The 23,529-nt window shown below is 38.8% G+C and overlaps 1 protein-coding gene across 2 annotated transcripts in view; it reads left to right on the forward strand.

Annotated features, from left to right (window-relative positions):
- The first annotated feature begins 2,875 nt into the window (after positions 1-2,875).
- Positions 2,876-23,529, forward strand: part of ZFAND3 (zinc finger AN1-type containing 3) — a 137,367-nt gene continuing 116,713 nt past the window's right edge. For both annotated transcript variants that reach the window (XM_054398384.1, XM_054398391.1), the window contains exon 1: positions 2,876-2,946. In XM_054398384.1, the coding sequence (XP_054254359.1) occupies positions 2,876-2,946 (71 nt within the window). The remainder of the gene's footprint in view (positions 2,947-23,529) is intronic.

The raw sequence follows: 23,529 nt of genomic DNA on the forward strand, positions 1-23,529 counted from the left end.
GCAAACAAAGTAGGAAACACCTCAATTATACAAAACCAGCATTACAGAAGCTGTAAAAAAACCCAAACCAAGTGTGTTGTTGTATTATATGGCATGACAGCATCAAGGCACATATGCTCCCTCTGATAGATCCCATAGTATTCAACTGTACTATAATCCTAAAGCTATCCCTCACTTGCCATGATTGTTCCTCCTTAGGGCATTAGTAGTAGGCCGAGTTACAGAGTTGTTCAGTGTCTTCACCATCATCATGCTTAAAATGTGTTTGCTTTGTATAACAACATTATCTCTAAAATCATGCTTTGCTTATGTTTAACTCTGGAGTGAATTGCCACACCCCTGTCGGGTTTTTAAAAATCTGCATTGCCTGGAAAACTAGGATTTTTACATTATCCCAACATAAATTCACAAAAATCAGTAAACTTATTTGAAATTACACAACAGTACTGAGCAAGAAAACCTGAAAGAATGTTTCTCCACAACATTTTTAATACTTGGAAACTGACTCAACATGAGTTCACTGGAACAGCAAGTAAGGACACACAAACTATAGACTCTTCAAAACCCCAGTAGGTACTGCCTATCTGAAGGGAGTTTACAGCATCCAGAAGCAGTATAGGCAGCTAGCACACAAGACACGATTTTAATTTTCAGTTGACTTGCTGGCTTAAAAGGATGTTACTGAAGCTAGGCCTATTTTGTTCAGGTACTCACTTCTCTTAGCGCATTCAGCAATGCCCCCTCAGTAGTTCAGCTTCTCAGAAAGCTGTGCCAAGAGGAAGCACTCACGCTTTGGTGCGGCCACATTTTAAAGAGGAATGGCAGTTGGAGCAGTTAATGTGAATGAAAACTCTCAACACATGTGCCATCTCCATTGTATCACATCTGTCTCAGGGTTCAACATTTTTATTGCATTTGAAGTCATGGCTGAGGAAAAGTAGGTTGAGCTACCAAAGCTTTAACTGTCGCTTGAAACTTCAGCAGGGTGTTACATAACACCAGACTCAAGTTTGATAAAGCAACCAGTACTAGTAAAATATGTCACAAACCACTCTTCAAAGAATCCTGTTTACATTACTTCAACGACTTCAATTAAATCCCAACGTTTCATTAAAAAGTTTAAAGTAGGTGTGTACATGTATGCCGTTACTAATGTTTTTCTCTGCCATGGATTTGATATAAAATTCTTTAATAAGGTTGAACATTCATCTCAAAAAGTTGTTAGCAGAATTAGCTAGTTGCTCACAAAGACCTACAGATACTGAGCTTTATGAAGGCTCATAGAACCACAGAATGGCTTAGGCTGCAAGAGATATTAGGCATCATCTATTCCAACATTCAACAAACTCAGCTTTAAATGTAAAGCAGAAATCAAAGTATAAGATGGGTAACAGCACCTAAAGAATACATCAAAATTCCACCTTCAGTATTGCCACATCAGCATTTTCCCACACAGCATCTGTCACTTGGACCACAAAGCAATTTCTAGTAGGGGGTTAGCAGTATTTCCACTTCATAGCACCAACACAGAGTAAGTGGAAGACCGTAACTTGCTCAACGCCATTTACTAAACCTATACCAGAAGTACAATCCCTATTACTCAGCCCTCAAGTCCTTTCCTGTTCGTCCAAGAGTGGCAGATGGTAATCACCCATGCACCGTGCCTGCCATACTTTACCCCTTAGCGGGTCTTACTCTGGGGCCAGAACACAGGGACCAAGGTGGCCTGCTTTCTCTCGGCTTCAGCCAACCCCCAGCTCAGTGTCCTGAAGCAGTGAGTTTTGTTTACCACAGGCAAAGAAATCCCTGCATACGTTAGACGCCCAAGCAATTTTATTTAGTACTTAAGGAAAGAGAACGGACACCCACAGAATACGCAGTAAAGAGGGAGCGTCACCCTCACGGCTCTCACAGCACTCCCCTATGCCTCCCTCCCACGTCGCAGCATCAAGGCTTCCCACGGAAGCAAACAGAGCCACGGGGAAAGCAGTCTGATGCCAACCCCGCTGGAGTACCCCACGGGCAGACACCCGTCCAGGACAGATCCGAAGTGCGCACTTGGCAATCCACCCCCCGTCACACTGGCTGACAACGACCATCTCCGAAGGCTCAAACAAGTCCGGACCCGGAGAACTAAGAGATGGAGGACAAACCCATCGACCCCCGCTGACCCTGGGCAGTGTGGATAAATCCCCCGGAGACCCTCTTGCCATCAACCAACTTCCGCGTCGAAGACCCACCCCGCATGCGCCACTAACGTCAGCACCTCCACCCTACTGGTCTTCTCTGGCTGTACCACTGTGTATCTAATATGTGGGTAGAGACAGAAGTGGCCAACGGCTTCAGGTAGCTCTGCAAGCCTCGGATGCATCTGAGCTTCCTTATAGAGCACCTGTTGCTTTCTCAAGTCTAGGGAGGTCTTGTGAACTTGCTTCTCTCCTAGTTCCCGGCCCTGATCTAAGCCAACTCCCCCCGAGGATGGGCTATGGCATATGCCATTCCCAGCTGATCCGGTGTGTTGGCGAAACCATTCCGCTCAAGACGGGGGGAGGCAAGGCACCGGAGAGAGGGGGACACACAGGCATTGTTGAGTCAGGAGCCCAGTGGTGGGGGAGGGTGAACGCGCCCCACTGTGACAAGCGGGGTCGTCACAGATAAACGACGGGCAGGGAGGGTAGTCGCAGAGAGCTCTGCGCCGCGTCCCCGCTCCCCTGGGGGCCCAGCCGGTAGGGTGCGGCTACCCCTCTCCCGCTGCCTCCCCTCCACCACCTCCCTAGTGGTCGCGTCCGGCTCCAGCTGACCGGCCTGGAATCCCGGCTGGGAGCCCCGCGCCCCCCCGCCCACCGCTCCCGCCGCCCAGCGCACCGGCCCCGCCATGGGAGACGCCGGCAGCGAGCGCAGCAAGGCGCCCAGCCTGCCACCGCGCTGCCCCTGCGGCTTCTGGGGGTAAGTGAGGGCCGAGGGCGAAGCGGGGGCTGGGTTGCAGCCGGCTCGGCCCGGCCTGGCCCGGCGCGGGGAGGGGGGCGGGTAGCGCGGCGAAGGGCGAGGCAGTGGGGGGCCGCGGCCAGGCGGGGGCAGAGCCCGGGCCTGGTCTGGTCAGGCTTGGTGGAGAGGTCGACCGGGGCGCCGGGCCAGATCGTATCCCGGGACTCGGGCCTCTCAAGGGGGCCGAGCCTGCAGCTCGCCCTGGGGTGCGGGCGGCCGCTGGCCTCTTCTGGGCGGGTCGCAGTGGGTGCCCAGTCGAGGAGAGGGGTGTCCCCCCGGCTTCCCTGCTTGTGGTGGGGTGTGGGGGTGTGCCGCGTCCCGGAGGACCCAGGCGAGGGTGGCAGCGGTTTCTGGCTTAGAGACAGTGGGTGGCCCGCGGGGAAGGTGGCTGCGTTTCTCACGGACGCGCTGTTGGCGGGGGAACACCGACGGCTTGGCTGCTAGCGGCAGTCCCGCAGCTTCCCCCGCCCCTCGGGCACCTCGGCGCGGGTAGGCCTGCTCGCTTCCACAGACACGCAGGTTTCCTGGAGCGGCTGTTCCTCTGGGGCTGCGGAGTGGCAGGCGTCTGTGAGCTGTGCTCTTGGGCCTGCCTTTACCTTCTCAGAGGCGCAGATGAGTAATGCGGGCCCTTGGCTGCCCCGCTTGGTGTCCTGGAGCTGGGTACCCGACACATCCCAGCCCTGCACCGGGGAACGGGAAGCTGTCGTTAAGGTAAATGCGGGTCAGCGCAGGGCAGCATAACTAATGAAGGGGAAAGGATAAGGAGAAAAAAACACTTCTTTCCCGAGCGCTTTGAAGGCAGGGAGGCTGATAATAGATAAGGTCCTTGTTAGCTGTTGGCTGATCCTTGTTTAGAAAGAAGGTCATTGCTGTTAGCCAAAGGTGGAAAAAAAAAGTAAGCCTGTTCCTTGCTAAAATCCTCTACTTCTCTATCACCTGCCTCTGTGATCATGTCTTCTGAGGATGTTCTAGTTACTGATTTATTTTATTTTATTGTAAATTAGACGTATCAGGTATACTTGTAGATACATATGATCATAAAGTGTCTTTAATGTATATCACAGAGACATTAGTCCCTAATGTTCTTCCTTATGGAAAGTTCAAAAAATATGTGATTAAACAGACTTTTGAGGACCCACTTGAGATTTACATTTGTCTGTGATTGTACCTTCTTGAGATTTATGTCATACGATTTAAGATACTCTGGGGAAGTGGAGGCTGAGAAAAGAGGTGCATTAAGAGTGATTTAGTGATGTCACTGTGCATTTGGTTGGTTTATTGGAGTGGCAGGATTTTAAATGAAATCACACTTTTGAGTTATGACAGAAGCCTGAACTGCAACAAATGCCATGGCCCTGCTGGGAGTGATCTTGAAAGACAGATTATAAATATACAGTAAATTATTTTATTAATTTTTCTTTTGTTAGGCTCCCATATTTGGTGTTTTCTGTAACGCAACGGAAATCAAGTTGCTGCTTTTCTAATGTAGCATACTGATTACTGTAACATGATACTAATGCAAAAGGAGAGTTGCAGGAAAGTTGAAAATGAACTTTTTCTCTGAGCTGAACTTCTTGGCTAGTTCAGTGTGCTGCTTAACAATGACAGGAGGCTCGCAAGAAAACCTATTGCCTTTAAAGATGCTACTTTTTCTTTTTATCATACATTCCCCTTGCACAAGCATCTGTCTTTTTTTTCACCTCAGTGTGTCATGCATACATTATTGTTTCTTGCAAGATATTTTTGAAAGACAGCACTGTGAAAAAAACTTTGCTACATCCACCAATACAGTGAATAAATTGATCTGTTCTTCAGTTTAAGCATCTGCCTAGTACATTTCGACACACAGAAGCAAACTATGTATCTAGTTTTTCACTTAAAAAACTCCACAAACAAAACCCAGCAAAACCAAAAACTGGGCAGTCACCTTCGAGAGTGTTACAGTTTGTTGTACTTCTTGGTCCTGAAGAAACCTACGTTTCTTCTTGTCCTTACTTATCTAGGCCTTGCAAGGGCTTGGAAAAATGATCAGCTGGTAAATTTATGTAGACATGCCCTTCTAGTGAAGTTGTGTTGGTAGGAGTACTTGAGGGGTCGCAGGTTTGTATCAGCTTTCTGATGAAAGTAAATCATGATGGCAAAAAAAAAATATGCATCTGAAGCTGGAATTCTTCCCTAGATGTCAGCTAGGGTTACTACCAGCAGCATGTCTTTGGATGGAGTCTTGTCTGTGATTTTTGTGTCACTTTTGTGGGTCTGTCAAGTCACATTTTGAAATAGCAGGGCCATATTTGCTTTTTAGAATATTTAAGGCTATGAAGAGTTCTGAAACTTTTAGTTTAATGTAGTAGTTTCTATGAAATTTGTAAGTAATGTAGAGGAATAGTGTGGCTTTGTTTCCCAGTCCCCATTAGTTTAATGGTAGAGAATCATAGAATTATTAGGGTTGGAAGGGACCTCAAGGATCATCTAGTTCCAAATCCCCTGTCCATGGGGCACCTCACACTAGATCAGGTTGCCCAGAGCTACATCCAGCCTGGCTTTAAAAACCTCCAGGGATGGAGCTTCTATCACCTCCCTGGGCAGCCTGTTCCAGTGTCTCACCACCCTCACAGTGAAGAATTTCTTCCTAACATCCAATCTGAATCTGCCCATTTCTATTTTTTTTCCATTCCCCCTAGTCCTATCATTATCTGACACCCTAAAAATCCTTTCATGGTTGTTGTTGCATGAGCCCAAACCATGTAGGTAGCACAACAACTGGGGATTAGTAAGTCAGACAATAAGGTCTAGATTTTGCCAAGTGTAAAAGTTGTTGTTGTTGTTGTTTGTGGTTTTTTTTCCCATTCATTTTATGTAATATGTAGCCAGGACTGTTTACAGTAAGATGTACACTTTCTGCAGTGAGCCACAAAGATAGGAAACCCTAAAGAAAATACTGGAAGAAGCATCAAAATTGAAGTAATTTATAGATTTCTGGGCTAAAACTTAGTGAACAGTGACGAAATAGCTCCTGTGAAGCATGTGGATAGCAATGGCGTGCAAAGAGAAAACTGGTATATATTACAGTATTAAAGTTGGAGAGGTTCTTGTTTTAAAAGGCTGGGGTTTATATTAGCAATTCAGATCCTGTAGGTTTCAAGAATTTCTAGTGACTGGAGAACTACTCAACTCTTGGTGTTTTAAGATCTAAGAGACTGAAAAATGGACTGCTGAAAGAAAGGACTTTTGAAACATTTGCTTAAGGTCAATGGCCAATGTTTGCTTGCCTTTTGTTGAAGATCATGGAATCTGTCCTTAAATCTTCTGCAGACTTGCCCTTTGTAGAATTTCCAAGCTGTCAGTTCTGCTCAAATAAAGTTCAAATGGAGCACTGAGATCTTTAAATTTTACAAAATTGTTTCAGTTACCCAGATAATCTGAATTGGGAAACCTCATCTCTATTCATGTTATTCATGAGGAATTCACAGAATTTATTGTTTGGTAATATCTTGCTCGCCATTCTTCTTATTTTTGTGTCTTAAACTTTGGTCAGTTATAAATATCTTGGGTTCTATTAGAATAGTCTTAGTGTACAAAGAGTGGAAAGGGTGCAGTATGTAAGTTGACATTTCAGGTTACTTCATCTAGACTTAGTGCTGTGCTTAATTTCTTATGATGCAGAGAAAAATTGCTTTTCCTGATTAACAGACCATGTAATATTTGTTTCTATAGACTAGTGGATTTCATAAACCTGAAACTTATATTTTATGACATATATAAAATAATAAACCTTAAGTTAATAAATACATGAAAATTATATGTGTGTGTGTATATATATAAAATGTGTGTGTATATATATATATATATATATATATATGTCTTGAAAGGCTGTGGAGGCAGTGAGAAGCTGTGGGAGAAGCCACCATCACCAGAGCCTTTTGGCTGGGGGTATTCTAACAGGAGGTGCCAGTGCAGGCAGTGGGTATGGGCTGTGTGGGTACCATATATATATATATATATGAAATATGTATATATTCCACTTAAGCCATTTTGCTTATTAGAGAGAAGGCACGATCCTTTAATGAGCTACATGGTGGCAGTTCCCCATTGGCTTTTAAAGGACTCCACAAAGGTTTTACTTGTGTATAGCTCAGCAAAAGTCTGGGGCTTTTACTGTTAAATGGTTATATGCATAGGTGAGACTTGTAAGATAAAATACTCCTTGGCTGTTAAAAGCATATACTGTGAAGGCGTATTTCAGTGTGTTTTTACAATTTGTACTGTAGTGATTACTGCTTATTTTTCTTATGGTTCAGACATACTATTGCATTCAGAGCCTTAGAAAAAGAAAAGAAAGAAATATGTGAATGGATGAAAAACAAATTAATGGATGTAAAACAAATTAATTCCATTCTTGAAATGGTGGCAGCCAGTGGGAAGTTGATTGAAAAGACAGTATGATTAGTTTCATCTCATTTCTGGCAAATATAAGGTGCTATCGTCAGCTAAAACTGATGGCAGTGTCGTTTGAGAACGTGCCAGCAGGGTTTTGCAGGATGTTACCATTTGTTCTGTCTTTTCTCTGACACCGCATGCATCGTATGTTATGATGAGACACAGTGCCCCAAGCATTCTGTGCAGGCCCAATCCAAAGTTATTTCTGAGTCTGAATTTTCCAGTTGCTTATGTTATTGTCAGGTCCCTGCCATGCCAATCTGTCTGTTTTCTCAGTTTTGTTTACTAAAATTAAACATTTGATCAAACAGTGAATCATTTAATGTAAGCATGATTACTTTGTGACTTTGTATCACCAAAGCTTGCTTTTAGCTTCTAAACAAATAATGACTATGTATGTGTGTGTATATATATATATATGTGTGTGTGTGTGTGTATATATATGTGTGTGTATGCACACACACAGAGGTACATGCATGCTATTAAGAAGACTCTTCTCTGGTTAGTCTTTTCCTTCTTGCGTTTTTTTGGTCATTACAGCTGTTCAATCCATGTGAACTTTGAGTGACTATCCTTTTAATAAATACTTCGTTATCTCATAGGTTTTGTAGGCCATTATGAGTGGATGTTGGCTTCATAAACCTATTTCTCCTTTAATGGTTGTTGAAACTTCACATAGGTGTTCTTAAATGAAGCTTAAGTAAACTGTTGAAATACATACTTTTCCCTCTGAGAATTAGCTGTCACTAGCCTTGGATCATGCGGTTCTTTAGCCAGCATTTCACTTACTGGAGCATTGGATCACATGCTAGAATAAAGCATGTCAGTTTATGCAAGACAATATATATGCTACCAAGTAGGTTATTAGTTATTAGACCTCAATACTAACTAAGGTCCTGAGTGAATAGTGAGCTGTGAGCATGAAATGAGATTCTTTTGGATATCTTCCCTCTAAAGTGATAAATTGATTTAAATCAATAAATTAATGACACTTAGGTTTTATGAAGGTTAATACTACAAGACCTAAACCATTTTTTTGTGAGTAAAGTAAAAGCTCATTTGCTTTTATTTATTACAAATATTTGTAGGCTATCAATCACAGGGAACTGCAATTGGTTGGAATCAAGTAATTAATTTGCCTGCTGTGGTCTTTGTTTTGCTTAAAAATATTTGAATATTGTGTTTTCTTATGTTATGCAGCCACAAGGATGATCCAAGAGCTGGAGCACTTCTGCTATGAGGATAGGCTGAGTTAGCTGGGGTTGTTCAACCTAAAGAAGAGAAGAATCTGGGGAGACCTAATAGCTGCCTTCCAGTACCTGAAGGGAGCCTATAGGAAAGCTAGAGAGGTGTCTAGCAATATATAAGGGTGTCTAGCAATAAGACAAAGTGGGATGGTTTTATGCTGGGGGAGATTAGGTTTAGACTAGATTTTAGGAAGAGTTTCTTCAATACAAGGGTGGTGAGACTCTGGAATAGGTTGCCCAGAATGGTTGTGGATGCCCCCTCCCTGGAGGGGTTCAAGGCTGGGTTGGATGATGCCTTCAGCAACCAAGTCTAGTTGAGAGGTGTCCCTGCCCGTGGCAGGGAGGTTAGAGTAGATGATCTAAGGTGCCTTCCAAGTTAAGCCATTCTCTGATTCTTAGGAGGTGCTACAGCGGATGGTAGCAGGCATTGGACAGACACTGGAATTTTATACTTGGATCTTAATTTTGGAAGATATTGAAAATTATGAGACATAGAGAAACTCCTGTCTGAGGAGAAAGTGGTGGTAGTGGTGCAGAATTGAACTTTGTCGTGTTCCTTGCTCAAATAAGAATGTGCAGGATAAAGAGTCATAAATTGTGAGGTTTTTGTGATTTCACTCATAGTACAACTAGAAGAACAGCGCAGCTGAAGTTGAAAGACGTTCTTCTAACTTTTGTATAGTGAGCAATTGCCTCTTCAACAACGGTTGCAAGGTACCACATTTTGGATCATGACTAAGTCTTCTATTTGCTGCAGAGCTTACATTTAGGAACGGAGGTTATTTACACTCAAAGTAAAAGCAGATGAACTGGATTTATTACTTTAACTGTAATAAGCTCTTTTCTAGGAATGTGAAAACAATGCTTTCTTTTGCAGTATTTAATAGAATTGACAAAACAGAGAGAAGATTTTTGTTACTTAATGAAAAACAGCTGTTCTGGATCAGACCAAAGATGCATCCAGCCCTGTTTCTGTTTTGAGTGATAAGTGATGCCGAGCAAATAAGCATAAGGACAGAGCAAGCATGCAGTGATGCTTATCTTGGTACACCTCCTTTGCTTTTGGCAGTCTGACATAAGGTTGTGATCTGTTTTATAGATTTATGGCTTAGCAGGTCTTACCTATTTTTTTATGTATTTGTGTAATAACTTGGTGAATCCATGCATATTCTTGACCCTCACATCCTACAGCAAGTAGTTCTGTAATTTAACCATTCTCTTTCTGGAAAAAAAGGGAAAAAAGAGGCAATTGATTTTGTTTCTTTTTAATCTTGCTGTGTGATAATTCTAAGAATTTAATAAATTCAGACAGCTGGTGTATGAGGGTGTTTGGTTTAAGACGATCCAGAAATACGCCTGCTTGATTAAAAATGTCTGTTCACTTCTCCAGTGAAGCCAGAATTTGAGAAAACAAACACTTGCTTACGCCATGAAAATATTCAAATTCCTTATATAAAATGTTTTAGAAATACTTTGTCATTGTAAATGAGTGCTGTGCTAATTATAGACAGACATATCCAACACTTCTTAATCTTACTATAACTTTTTTTGTCAGTCGGAATGAAATTCAGTGTCATAGCTGGAACAAACAAGAATGCAATCTGAAGTTTGGAGGAGATAAAAGTCATTGTGTCTAGGTCACCTCTCAGATTTCTTTCTATCTTCCTGTCAGGCTGTACCTTCTTTGTGTCTTTTGTAAACTGTGATTAGTCAAAGGTACTGTGATTTGGGCAGTGCTAATATTTGTTCCACAGTTAGTGCTATGAAGTGTCTGTCTTAATGCTAGTTAGTAAACTGTTCAACTAATGTATGGTAACATAGATATGTTGTATTTTGTATATTGCTTCATTTTATTGAACATGCTTTCAAAAGTTTCTAATAGTAAGTCCATTCTTTTAGAGGGTTATAGTATAGATACTAGATTTAAGGAACTACTACTGCTGTTTTTAATTGCATCAATTTGAACCACTTCGTCAAATTTCACTGAAGTGGTAATGCTAGTGAAGCATGTTGAGCTTGGAGAGCTGTGGAAGTCTGGAATTGATGGAAGCATCATGACTCACTATTTCCTTTAAGATATTGAAATCAGTGATGCTAAACATTAACTTGAGAAAATGATCCTTGATGGGTATGTTCATTGGAGATGTTTGGTATTGATTTGAGTATTTTCACTAACATGATATACCAATTATTATTTGATTTTTAAAATTATTTTAAAGTGCATAAATAGACACAGGCTTCTTTAAGAGGCTTTTGGTATGAATGTGATACATTTTCTCAGCAAAATACTGCCTATACTCTTAGAAGTTTAAAATGTCACTGTGCTCCTGTATCTCCTCATATATACAGCATTCAATGACTAACTTTGTATCTTAAAGTGTCTTGTGAATGTTCTTGGACAATAGTTGATCTTGATTCTCTTGAAATCCTTATTTGGATCTTGGAGATAATCTTTGTATTCAGTTTAGGCAGGTGCATCTGTTCTCCTGTTTTTTGTCTTTGTTTCTCAGATGGCAAAAGTCCTTCCTGTATAGGCAGTGTTCACAAACATGGAGTCCCCTTGTCTGGTTTGGAAGAACTAGAAATCAGTTAGTAACTGCAGCATGAATTGACTTATCTAGATATCAGATTTGCAAAGGAACTTAGGTCACAGCAGTTGCAGATATTGGAAAGGCATCTTCACATGACACTGAGAAGGCCACATAAGAAAATACTGTTGGGGATACTATATGCAATAAATGAAAAAATTATCTGAAAAATGCTTTCCGAAAATGAAACGTTTGCGTGGGTGACTGTGATCAATGGTTTTGGACTGTGGATATGACATGAGCATACAGTCGAAGTGGGTTGGGATTTTTAGGTTCTGCAAAAATGCTGAATCATCTTCTAATTTAAGATTTTGATGTAACACTTATCTCATAATGGGGATGGATCTTTGAATTGGCAAGAATTTGATATGCTTAAGGAATGCTGTGTTTCAACATTTTTTCCTTTAAATACATTTTCTTAAATCTTGTAACTTGGAAGTCAGACAGAGTATCATAATACATAGGTCCAGTTGCTCTAAATTATTCTTTACCTGTATTCAGGAAAATGTATTAATCAAAAAGTTACAGTATTTCAAGAGTTGGAGAAAGAAGACATTTGCAGTTGTATGTTCAATTTTTCTGTCCATTTCGTCTGAATAGAAGCATTGTGGTAAATGCAGTATGTGCTTGTGCAAAGAAGTTGTATTAGGAAATTGATGGGGTTTTGCCTTTAATCTGTCCTTTGGGGTCTTCCCTGCAGCAGGGAAAGCTGTCCTATATTATTTATGAAGGAATTGTAAGTATCCTGTTCAATTCCTGCTGTTTAATCTGGCCATCATATGCTCTGAACTTGAACAATGGAGGTCAGTGGGACAAAGATAAATTTCAGTTTCTAAATTTTGTGGCATTTTTATTAGTGGTTTAAAGGAATTAATTTTCTTAATTACTTTAATTGGCATTATGTCCTTTAATAAATTTGGCTAGTGTTGGATTTCCAGTGCTTATGTATGTAAAGAGCCTAAAGAGAAGTAATGAAAAATTTTAAGCAGAGTTATAAACTGCTTTTCCTAAAGTAATTTTAAAAATCAGTCAGACAAACAGAGAAAAAGAAGTAATTTTGACAATTCTCTATAGTTTCCAGGTCTTTAGTCTATGGTAGTACCTGATGCCTGGTGAGTTGTTTAGTTTGAGGGCTGTTTTAGCAATGTATATATTTAACTTGTGCTTATTTGAATGTAGAAAAACAAACCAGGCTAGTTCCATGATAACCTCCAAACTGTGTGTTTGGAAAAGCAGAATCCAAAGTCGTGTCCTCACTGACTTAATTGCTGAAACGCAACTGGCCTCCACAGTATGACTGTTAGTGAGATCAGCCATGTCACCATAACAGCATTTTGATCTATAATTATATGTTGTTAGAAGTGTCTCAGAGGAAGTTGCATATATAAAGTAGGCAGAATGCTGTCATTTAGCAAGAATTCTGCACTATTGGAAATTGTATTGTTCTGCTAACTGTTGATTAGATGCTATTTTGGTCCACAATAATGTCAATATTAAGGAGTGTAGCTTTTTGATAAATCAATTAACTGTCTTTGAAACTGTTCTTTTAACAAGTATCTAGTATTACTCAATAAAATACATTTTTATTTGGAGAAAGGTGAATCTTGGCTGAGGTATTGCTGACACTGGTTTGCAAGAAGAGGCATTAGTGTTGGATGCAGTAATGCTTGTTCATGTCTTAGTGTTACCTTTTTTTAAGTAATCTCCTTCAGTGAACTAATGGGCAATAATAGCTTCTAAAATTGTGTGTCAACAAATGCTTGCTTATTCATGCAGACAGGTTTCAAGTGTTCCCTTGAGTTGTTAACAAGTTAATTTAAAATCTTATAATTTATATTTTTAGAATCAGCTTTTGACTGTTTGCTTCTTTGAAGGAGTCAAAGTATTTTTAACATGGTGTATTTCCATATTATGTCCAATTTTAATGTGCAAGTATGTTAGTCTATTCCTAGTTTTTAATAGGAAAAAATTGATATGGAAAGCATGACTTAATCTTTAAAAATGCTTAGATTTGTAGACGGTCTAAAATGCAGCAGCTTGTTGGAACGGGTGAAATCTTGTTTTATCATTCTTACGTAGATGTGTGGATGAGCTGTCAGCTATGCTATAAGTGATAAAGTGCTTTTACTATTTCTATATATTTAGTACTTCTCTAGGTGTTAACTCCTTTAACAAAAACATTTGAATGCTTTAAATACCTTTACCTGGCATGAGGGTTTGTAATTAATACTACATTGGGAAATAATTGAAATAAAACTTGCTTTGGAAATAAATAATTAAGATGGTGCAAATAGACTCAGTTTATTTAAGAAAGTGAATTAACTCTGCTTATAACTTTCAGTGTTGTCATACATGTAGTGTTTGTGATACTTCTAACATGCCTATTTTAGGGTATATTCCTTTTCCAGAGTTAATTAGAATTGTCACCAGATACATAGTGTTGAATGTCCAAATATATAGACATGTTGCTCTAGTGTTGCCTCTTTTTTTTTCCTTTTTCCATAATACATCTTACATTTATTACAAGAGGTTAGAGACTATAAATTCGTAAAGACAAGGGTAGTGTCATGTTTCTTTCTTTAAATAAAAATCCTTTCCTTGACATTTATGCTTGAAAAGGATTTACTGCTACTTCTGCTGCTGATGCACTGTGTGATAATTGGTCCATGCTTTTCCCTTTTGCGTGACTTTCTTCCTAGGTGAATCATATATCACTCTTCTTTTAATTCCACAGTACTTTAGGATCCTTGAATGCAAGACATGGTAGTAAGGAGGAGTATTGGCAGGTTCTCCAGTTCTGTCCTTTAAAAAGAGCTGTTGTTAAGTCAGAACTTGCCTTGGGACAGTATTGACCCATTGATACATTGTTTCCAAGGATGTTCACGTAGAAGGAAGTGTTTGTGGTGGGTGGAAGAAGTCTCTTTTAATCAGAAGAGTTGCTATGCAATTAGAAGAGCAAGAACCACCTTCATTACACATCTGCAAGTCTCAGGTGGTTTTGCAGCACTCTCTTGAAGATAGGACCCCATCATTATCCATTATTCTGTGATGCAGTCTCTCCTTTGACTATTAATGTTCTCCTGTGACTAATTCAGGAAAGACCAGAAATCTTTCTGGTGAATAATTAACACTTCCTGTCCTGCTTACGTGGCTTATAAAGACAGACTCAAAAGGTAAAGGAAAACCACGTGATGTATGTCATTATACAGTAAACTAAACTGATATACTGTTCTTTCAAAGTAAACTAAAGTACTGGAAATCCTCGCATGTTTTGGCATAATGAGAACCATAGCATTTCAAGTTAGAATTCAGTTGCTTGACCTAGCATGTCTTCTGAAGTGCATACAAAATTCTGTTTGCTGATAACTGAATTTACTGTTTGCTTTTCAAACTGCTGTAATTTAAAACCCAAACTAAGCAGAACTAGACCAGGACTTTAAGAAGTTTAAGGCTGCATCTTTCAGAGGTTGCTATTTTCTTTATTTGCTTTTTTTTCTTCTCTCAGATGAGGTTCCCAGGACACTCTTAGATGCTATGGAGATGGAAAGGGATTTAGTTGTTTTCTTATTAGCATTCTTTCTGTCATTATTTCAGTTTTCTGATTTATTAGTGGATTTCTGACTTCTGTTAGTATCATCACACACAGTATCACAGTATTACAGTATATCAGAGGTTGGAAGGGACCTCAAGATATCATCAGGTCCAATCCCCCTGCCAGAGCAGGATCACTTCGGATAGTCCACACAGAAACGCATCCAGTTGGGTTTTGAAAGTCTCCAGAGAAGGAGATTCCACAACCTCCCTGGGGAGCCTGTTCCAGTGTTCCACCACCCTCACTGTAAACAAGTTTATCCTCATGTTGAGGTGAAATCTTGTATGTTCTAGTTTGAACCCATTGTTCCTTGTCTTCTCACTGTGAACCACCAAAAAGAGCCTGGCCCCCTCCACTTGACATGCACCCCTCAGATATTGATAGACCTTGATCAGATCCCCTCTTCTCTTCTCCAGACTAAATAGCCCCAGGGATCTCAGTCTCTCTTCATAGGGGAGATGCTCAAGTCCCCTAACCATCCTTGTGGCTCTCCATTAGATTCTCTCCACCAGGTCTCTGTGTTTCTTGAACTGGGGAGCCCAAAACTGGACACAGTATTGCAGGTGTGGTCTCAACCCAGGGCAGAGTAGAGAGGTAGAAGAACTTCCCTAGACTTGCTGGACACACCTTTCTTGAAACACCCCAGGATCCCTTTGGCTCTCCGGGCCACAAGAGCACATTGTTGTTCCATGGAGACCTTGCTGTCCACCAGCACCCCAAGGTCTTTCTCTGTGGAGCTGCTTTCCAGCAAGGCAGCCCCTAACCTGTACTAGTGCCTGTTATTTCTCCCCAGATGTAGGACCTTGCACTTGTCCTTATTAAACTTCATGAGGTTTGCCTGCACCCAGCTCTCCAGCCTGTCCGGGTAATGTTGTGAACTTGAATATGGAAGTGCTTTAAAGTCGTTTTTATGGTGTGGTTGGAAATGTTGAAATTGCATGTGGATTTATATTTTTATATATATGCATACATATGTAACTCATTTCTTTAACAACTTTTGATACAGAATTATAAAAACTGAAATGGCTTCGGCAGCGTTCGTGTAGATAGATTGTGTAGCTAATGATTCACTTTAGCAGAGAAAAATCTCATGTATTTATCAACTTTCAGAAAAAAAACAGGTACAAAAGAAACATTTTTTTGTTTGAACTTGATTTTGACTATTCTAATAGTATTTTTCCTGGTATGAATGTCATAACTCTAAAATTAGAGATTTTAAAAATTACTTTTAAGGCCACCCAATCATAAGTATTTAAGTTAATTTATGGTCCAAATAAATTTGTATAATTTTTTATATGATGTAATGAGATAGTGACTCAAACAGGAGCTTCAGAGACTTGATATTTTTTGTGTGTCCATGAAAGCAGTTAAGACAACAAGGGAAATGGTGTACATGATCCTCATCTTGGAATTTAGTATCTGTTTAATCAATGGTGCTTTCCGTTCTTCTGCTTATCTTTCTTGTCCCTTATAATCTATGTAGGACAAATTCTAATGGTAGAGGTTAACTTTTTAGTAGTATAACTGAGTACCTAGTTTGGGAAAAATAGACCAGCTTTTGAAGGTGCAGGCTTTTGTTCAGTGTTGGGGAAGCTGGTCTACTTTTCTAAGTATATATCTAAATATTAAATCTGTCTCCAGAATCAATCTTGCCTATATCCTTAGGTCATCATGACTGCAACAAATGTACTACTAGAATATGAATGACAAGTGTCATCTTCTAGCTAGCTGGACAGATGGCCTGAGTTAATGTTTTCATATGTTTGTTTTCAACTGTAGATATTTTTCAGAACCTGTTGTTTCCGCTAAAAACGTGTAGCACAATACGTAGCAAACACTGAATGTTGTATTACTCTTACCACAAGAGACAGAAACTCCTACTTCAGTTTATACCATTAACAATATTTACAGATGTATTAAGATTTTGAGTCTAGTTGAATTAGTCAAGAGTAAATATTTTCCTTAAAAGTGTATAGATAGCATTTTACCTTCCCCTAAGAGAACAAAAACATCTACATAAACTTTCTTGATAAAGATGATGTTTGGAAAGCTAAAAATCCAAAACTTTCATTTGCTAGCCTGCTGTTTGCAGGGAATAGGACATTAAGCAAAAGCATTGGGAAGTAAGGGAGGCAAGAAACAAATTTGCATGAAGTTTGTAATTTACATACTTGCTATTACTTAGTTTCATAGTTGGAGATGCTTTACTTTTCTAGAAATTGTGTAACCTGCCATTTAATTTTCCAGACTGGTGTGGTGCTTTGGTGGAAGTGGAGAGTGAGAGAAGATTGTGTGGTCTCCTTTCAGAAGGGATCTTCCATGAGTTAAGGGTGCAGCCGAAGAAGCTGCAGAGATACATGATTTAAAGCTTAAAGTCAAGCAGAAACATGGAAACATTAATTTGCCTTTTTTTTTTTCTTGGAGACTAAGAATGACTGAAGGGTTATGTGCTGATACTGTTGCTTGCTTGCTTTATTTTTAACATTTATTTTAACTCTTGCTTCTATTTAGGAATCAACATTAATTTTACATAGTCAATGAAGCAGTTTGCAGCTGCAGCCTGTCACAGTGGTTAGGTAGTTAAACCTTGTGTACTGGGAAAGTTATACATGGCTTGGATGAGAGTTCAAGATAAGGTAATGTTATGGGACTCATTTTTTATTACCTACTGTTAATGATCACTCTTTGCTTGGTTAGTGTGTCTTTGCCTAAGATTAACTTCAGAAATGAATAAAAAGGTGATCGAACAAAGAGCCTTTGCTGTTTGCTCTGCATGCATGCAAATGAAATATTTAACTTGGCCCTGATTTTTCCACCATCTGAATTAGATGAAGTAAGTGTATTGGTTGTGATTTATCCCTTCAGTCTTGATTAGCAGAGGAAAATAAGAAGTTGAGGTGTATTCCCACACCTCTGTGTTACTTCAAAATAGGAAAATTATGAGAATAACATAATGGTTTCTGTGAGTGCTGTAATACCCTTGTGTTTGTGTCTAATTTAAACACTTAGAAAGTAGTAAAAGCTACCTTGTGAAAATGACAGCTGTGAAGATTACTGTTTGCATTAATTTGGATCACCAAAGATGGAAAAGACAAAATACCAGTTTGTGTAAAGGTTTCCTTCTCCTGTCATGGAATGAAGGCTATGGGATGAAGGATTGTTTTTTCCACTAAGTATTTAAAACCCTTGAACTTTAAAGCAAAACGTATGTGCTGAATTCTTTCTACCCTAGTAATTGAAACAATTGACTGAGACCTGTGAAATGTGCTGTGTGAAATAGGACAAAGGCACAATGCATTGAGGGTCTCTTCCCAACTTAACATTTGAATCCCATTTTGAAAAATGCTACTCTCTGCCCTGTTATCCATTGAACAGCACATGCAGCAGCTCATTTCTTATGGCTAGGTGACCAATACAAAGATAGCAGAGAAAAGTGAGCTAGGTGTACAGCTGGTCCTCACTGCCCTCTGCAGTAGTTGCACTCTTATTTAGGGGTCTGCCACATGAAGAGCAGTGCTGAGCTTTCAAGGCACAACATGAGAGAGGCTATGACAAATATCTGTACTCTGGAATTAATTTAGACTGTGGCAAAACTTTGAAGGAGGTGGGAAGTGGGGAAAGTGAAGCATGTTCACTTTATAAGTATTCCTTTAATTTCATTGTTACCTTTTCCTTTAAGTCCTGAGAAATAAAAAAATTAAAACTAGATATTTTAATTTTTGTTAGAGAATAAGACTCAACAATTTTGGGTGACCTTGTTCTCTGTCCTCCAGCCATTAATTTTTAGATATGCTGTACTTGCATAAAGGCTTTAGTTATAAATTTATAAGGAAAATGTCAAGTAGCTAGGCACAAAATTTGATCTATCTTGTTAATTATAGAGACCCTGCAGACTTTTCCACATACTGGTTAAACTCATACTGTTTAGAAAAAAATGAAATATTTCTTATGTGCAATTGTGTTATGACAAAGCAATGTACGCGTTATAGAATGGTAAATACCAGTACTCTCTAAAATTTTACTGTAGATGTTGAGGGAGTAGCTAGCATGTTGGAGTGTAATGTTCAAGATGTTTGAGAGATCCTGATTATTTACTTAAAACAGGCTGCTTGTGGACTTTATATAGTTCAGAAGAGTAAGCTAGTGTTTGACTTGTATTAACAGAACTTGCATGCTTAAAATACAAGAGTGGGTTGATGTAGATTAAACTAAAATTTGGGAGTTTGCATTTGTGGGTCACTAATTAGCTCGACAGATTTGCTTATGTCAAAGTTATTTCCAAATAAGACTTACTGCTGTTGATAGTATGTTTGATTATTAAGCTAAAGCACTTAAGTAACCCCTCTGAGATTTAGCATGCATAGCATTTACTTAGTTGTATTTCTGAACAGGTTTTGTTTATGTTTTGGCATCATATTGTATAACATTTCCTTGTATTGCTGCACTGCAAAAATTATAAAAGTAACGAAATGCTTGTTTCTTTTTTTTTATTAAATCCTTCCACTTGTTTCTTTGAGCTTTATATAATTTATTATTATTTGTACATACCAGCCATGTACATTCTGCTTTGCAGAGCTGCCACAAAGAGACTAAAATATAAGATAAATGCCTTTTTCATTGAAACTTCGATTTTGGTAAACCGAAATTTGGAACAGCAATCATACGAAAATATTTATTTGTACTAAGAGCCCCCTACACTGGAAACATAATTTATCATGTTGACATTATGTGAAATTGTCAATTCTTAATAAATCAGACTGTTCTGCACTGTAATAACTCAAAATCCTGAAATGGCATTACTTCCCAAAGTAGTTGGGCAAAAGAGAAAGGTGATAACAGCATAGACCAGGAGATGCCTCTGCCTGCTGCAGAGGGGGTTGGACTAGCTGACTTACAAATGAGTTCAACTGCAAAAGCCTAGTCATGAAATTGGGGAAAATGCATAGGAGGTTGAAAACCAAATTATTTGTAATCTTACTATAATGGGAGATTTATGAATGGGAAGTGTGTATCGGGAATGCTGAATGCTCTCCATTGGGTATGTCACCTGCTGCTTACAGGAGTGAAATTTGCATGGTGACTGGGTGAGAGTGGAGGGCAGGATTCCTCACATGCTGTACAACCTATGGAGTGCAGAACAGCTTTCTTTTTGCAGTGGATGGTTGCTATGAAACTGCAACTTTGGGGGACAAACATTAAGAAAGAACTCAAACTTATTTTACCTCTCACATGTCATTATAAAATAGCTGAAACTTGTTTATACACCTTGGAGCATGAAAGTAAAAAACAAAAAGAAAGAGTTACATTGATAAGAGATCATGAATCAATAGACATTTTCAGCCAAAAGAGTACTGCAATCTCAGCTTCCTGGCTTTATCTCATTCAAATTGTTTAGCCTTTTGGTACACATTGAAATATTGAAAATCTTAAGACTGAGAGAAACCCATCTGAATTCTGATCATGTAATGGAAAGCTTTATGTCTCGTGAAAGTTTTCATTTCTTTACAGGGAGAACCTAGTTAGAGAAGCCCTGAAAGTAGCATGAGCAGATTAAAATCAAAGCCTACTGTTTCATGGGTAACAAGGCAAATACAGTTCTTGTAAGCAAGTGTCCTTCACTGAAAATCCACATATAATGGATTATTTCAGGGCATTTAAATTACTTGTGTATCAAATTTCATTGATACTTGGGAGCCTTTGAAAATGTTACGTACTTACATAGTGTGATCAAAAAGTGACTTGTAGGACTGAAGCCAAAGCGAAAACTGTGGTGGATTGTCTTAGTCGGGTAGCTTAGTTCAGTAACAGACTGAGTGGTTTATAGGCTTGTGTATGACTTCACTTAAGTACATTTGAAATGTAGTTGTATGTTGTATCTTTACCTCTGTAGTTTGCATTCAGTCTTATGGTAAAATTTCAGAACATTTAAATGAAGGAATACATAAAATGGGGTAACTAACCATAGGTATCTTTATAGTTTGCACATGTGAAACTGAGTTCTGAACACATGGTGTCACGTTATTAGCGTTTTTAATCTCAATATGAAATGTTTTTCTATGGCTGTAGACAGAAGTGTTATTATTTTCATTTGTAGATGTGCAGTAATTACTGATTTTTTTTTTCTAAAGCTGTTTTTTGTTGTGGTTTTTTTTTTTCCTCGCTGCTTATTTTTCTTCTCTGTGTTCAATTACTGGCAGAAATAATCTCGTGTATTAAAAAAAAAATATTTTCTCCAGTAGTAAGATGCATCGCTCCATAGTAATTTATTATTGTTTCTGCTTACACACTGTTTTGGGAGAAATAAATTCTCAGCACTATGTTCACATTCTATTTGTCACTATTTTTTTTGACAGACTCTGTATCAGCATACCTGATTTTTGTGTCATTTATCCTATCTCCAAATAGTTTTGTGTTGGAAATGACTTCAGGTATTTGTTGTGCTTCAAAAACATACAGCAATTTTTCTCTGTAAAAAGTTACAGATTAGTTGCATCAGTATGTTTAGAGCCCACAAGATGGTCTACAAGATTGAAGGAAAAACTTGGAAATCCAAAATTTAGTAGATCTGTTCCCCTCTTGCATTTTAACTGGTTCAAGTTTCTACATAGCCTTATCTTAAAATATGTTTAAGTATCTGATGGAAAATTTCTCCTTTCCTTCTGCTTTAGACTGCATGCTGTAAAAGCATGTGGGGAGTCCTGGTGGCAATAGGATTTTTTCCTTAGTTGGGCAATAAAGTACATTGCTTCCAGTATGGAACAAGACATTGGCTACTGTAGGGGGAATAACAGGTGCAGGTAATGGAAAAACTGCATTATTCTATACATACAAATTCTGCTTTCATAATGCAGTATCAACAGAATGTGGAGCTTTCATACAATGTAGCTTTTTTTTGGAGAAGGCTGATGTTTTTAGAGGTGTTCTGCTTTCTCTTGATTAACTTTTTGAGACACTTCTATAAAATTACGTTGTGGGTTTTGGTTTTTTGGTTTTTTTTTTGTTATATACTATAAACGCCAGAAGTATAGCTACGATCACTGACCTTCAGCTGTGTAATGGTAAGATAAAAATTGTCAAAGCCTTTGGGCCTGATACATGAAGGGCATCACTTTGTACATGAGGGAAACTTCTCTCAAGAGTGAAGACTGGAGTGTTCATCTGGGTTGTCCAATTCATTTTTTTTTTTTCTTTTACCCATGTAATACTTTCGTTCCAACTGAAAGTGATGATTCCAAATAAGATGCTCATCTTTAAGGAACAAAAACCAGTACGAGGAAAGACAGATATGACAGTCTGTCCCAGTCTGTCTGAGAGGAAAGATGCAGTTTGGTCAAACACTTTTTTTCCCCCTTATCTCTGTTTGGACCATTCTGTGTCTGTTACTGAGGAGGCCTCTGGCCCTTCTTGCATGCTCTGGGATGGAATGTTCACAGTGTATTAAAGAAAAAAATTCTGCCTGTATTGTGTAACTGGGTTTAGTATAGGTGTTATAAGGGAAAAATGAAAACTGCTGCAGCGTAGTTATGCTTCTCTTGCACAGTAGCAGAAATACAAAAATTAATATAACTTCTGTTCCTTTGAAACTGCTGAGACAGTGATGGTTGTATTGCTGTAGCTGATGGGTAAACTATGACCAGTGAATTAGTTAAATGAAAGCTAGAGTTGTGCTTGTATCCTGAAACTTAGGAAAGTGGTCACTGGCTGATAACCACTAAGAAAATTTAGTCTTAATAACAAAAGCAGTATGAGATTCTTGGGGATATGGAAAGATTTGTTTTGTTTTTCATTTTTCCCCATTATGAGCATTGCAACAAAAATGAATTTGTTTTAAGGCATTTAATGTCAAATGTGAGGGTTTGAAGAATCATGCAATTCTTAAGTGTGTTTAGAAAGTTGTCAGAGAAAATTATTATTAAGCAATATATCTTTATATCTGTACTCCTGTGTTACTAAAACCAAGCACTGACTGCATCAGCTTGACTGTTGCAGTGTGTTATGTTGCTTGTTATGACTTCTAGTCAGTTCAGGGTTTCTCTACAACATGTTTCTCAAGCCATAAATTGATGATATTAGGAATGTTCTTCTATTATGTAAACACATAAATCTTAAATCACTTATTGAAGCCATGTGCCTTAGTACTTTATTATTTGTTTAAACATTTACTCTGTATAGTTGTCTTCAGCAAAGAAGATATATTTTTCTAAACTTTAGGATAAAGGGAAGCAAAATTTGGTCATTTCTTGTGATGCATAGATTTATCAGTGTTTGGAAATTCTGATAATTCTAATTCTCAGATGACCCACAAATTAAATTTTGAGGAAAATTTACTTCTGAAGTCTGAAGCTTCAGCCATTGAAAAGCCTGAGCCACTAAGGTTTTTAAAAAGGGACTGCTCAAAGAAAGTGTCTCTTCTTTCTATTCTGTTGTGGATTTAATCTTTACAGAGACACTTAAAGGCTTTTAAATTTATCAATAGAACTGCTGGGACTGTCAAACTACTTTGATTCTGTTGAATTTAATAATGTCTCAACAGCAAAAGTGGGAGCTTTCCCAAACTTTTGCTGAGGGAGCAGGAAGTGAGTTGAAATACATGGTATTGTTCACTTCTCACTGCTCAAGCATTTTGTCAATGCCTCTCTTATTCTGGTAAAATATATTAAATATCCATGTTTGCTTTAAT

This window comes from Indicator indicator, chromosome 2 (genome assembly GCF_027791375.1).
Source record: "Indicator indicator isolate 239-I01 chromosome 2, UM_Iind_1.1, whole genome shotgun sequence".
NCBI lineage: Eukaryota > Metazoa > Chordata > Aves > Piciformes > Indicatoridae > Indicator > Indicator indicator.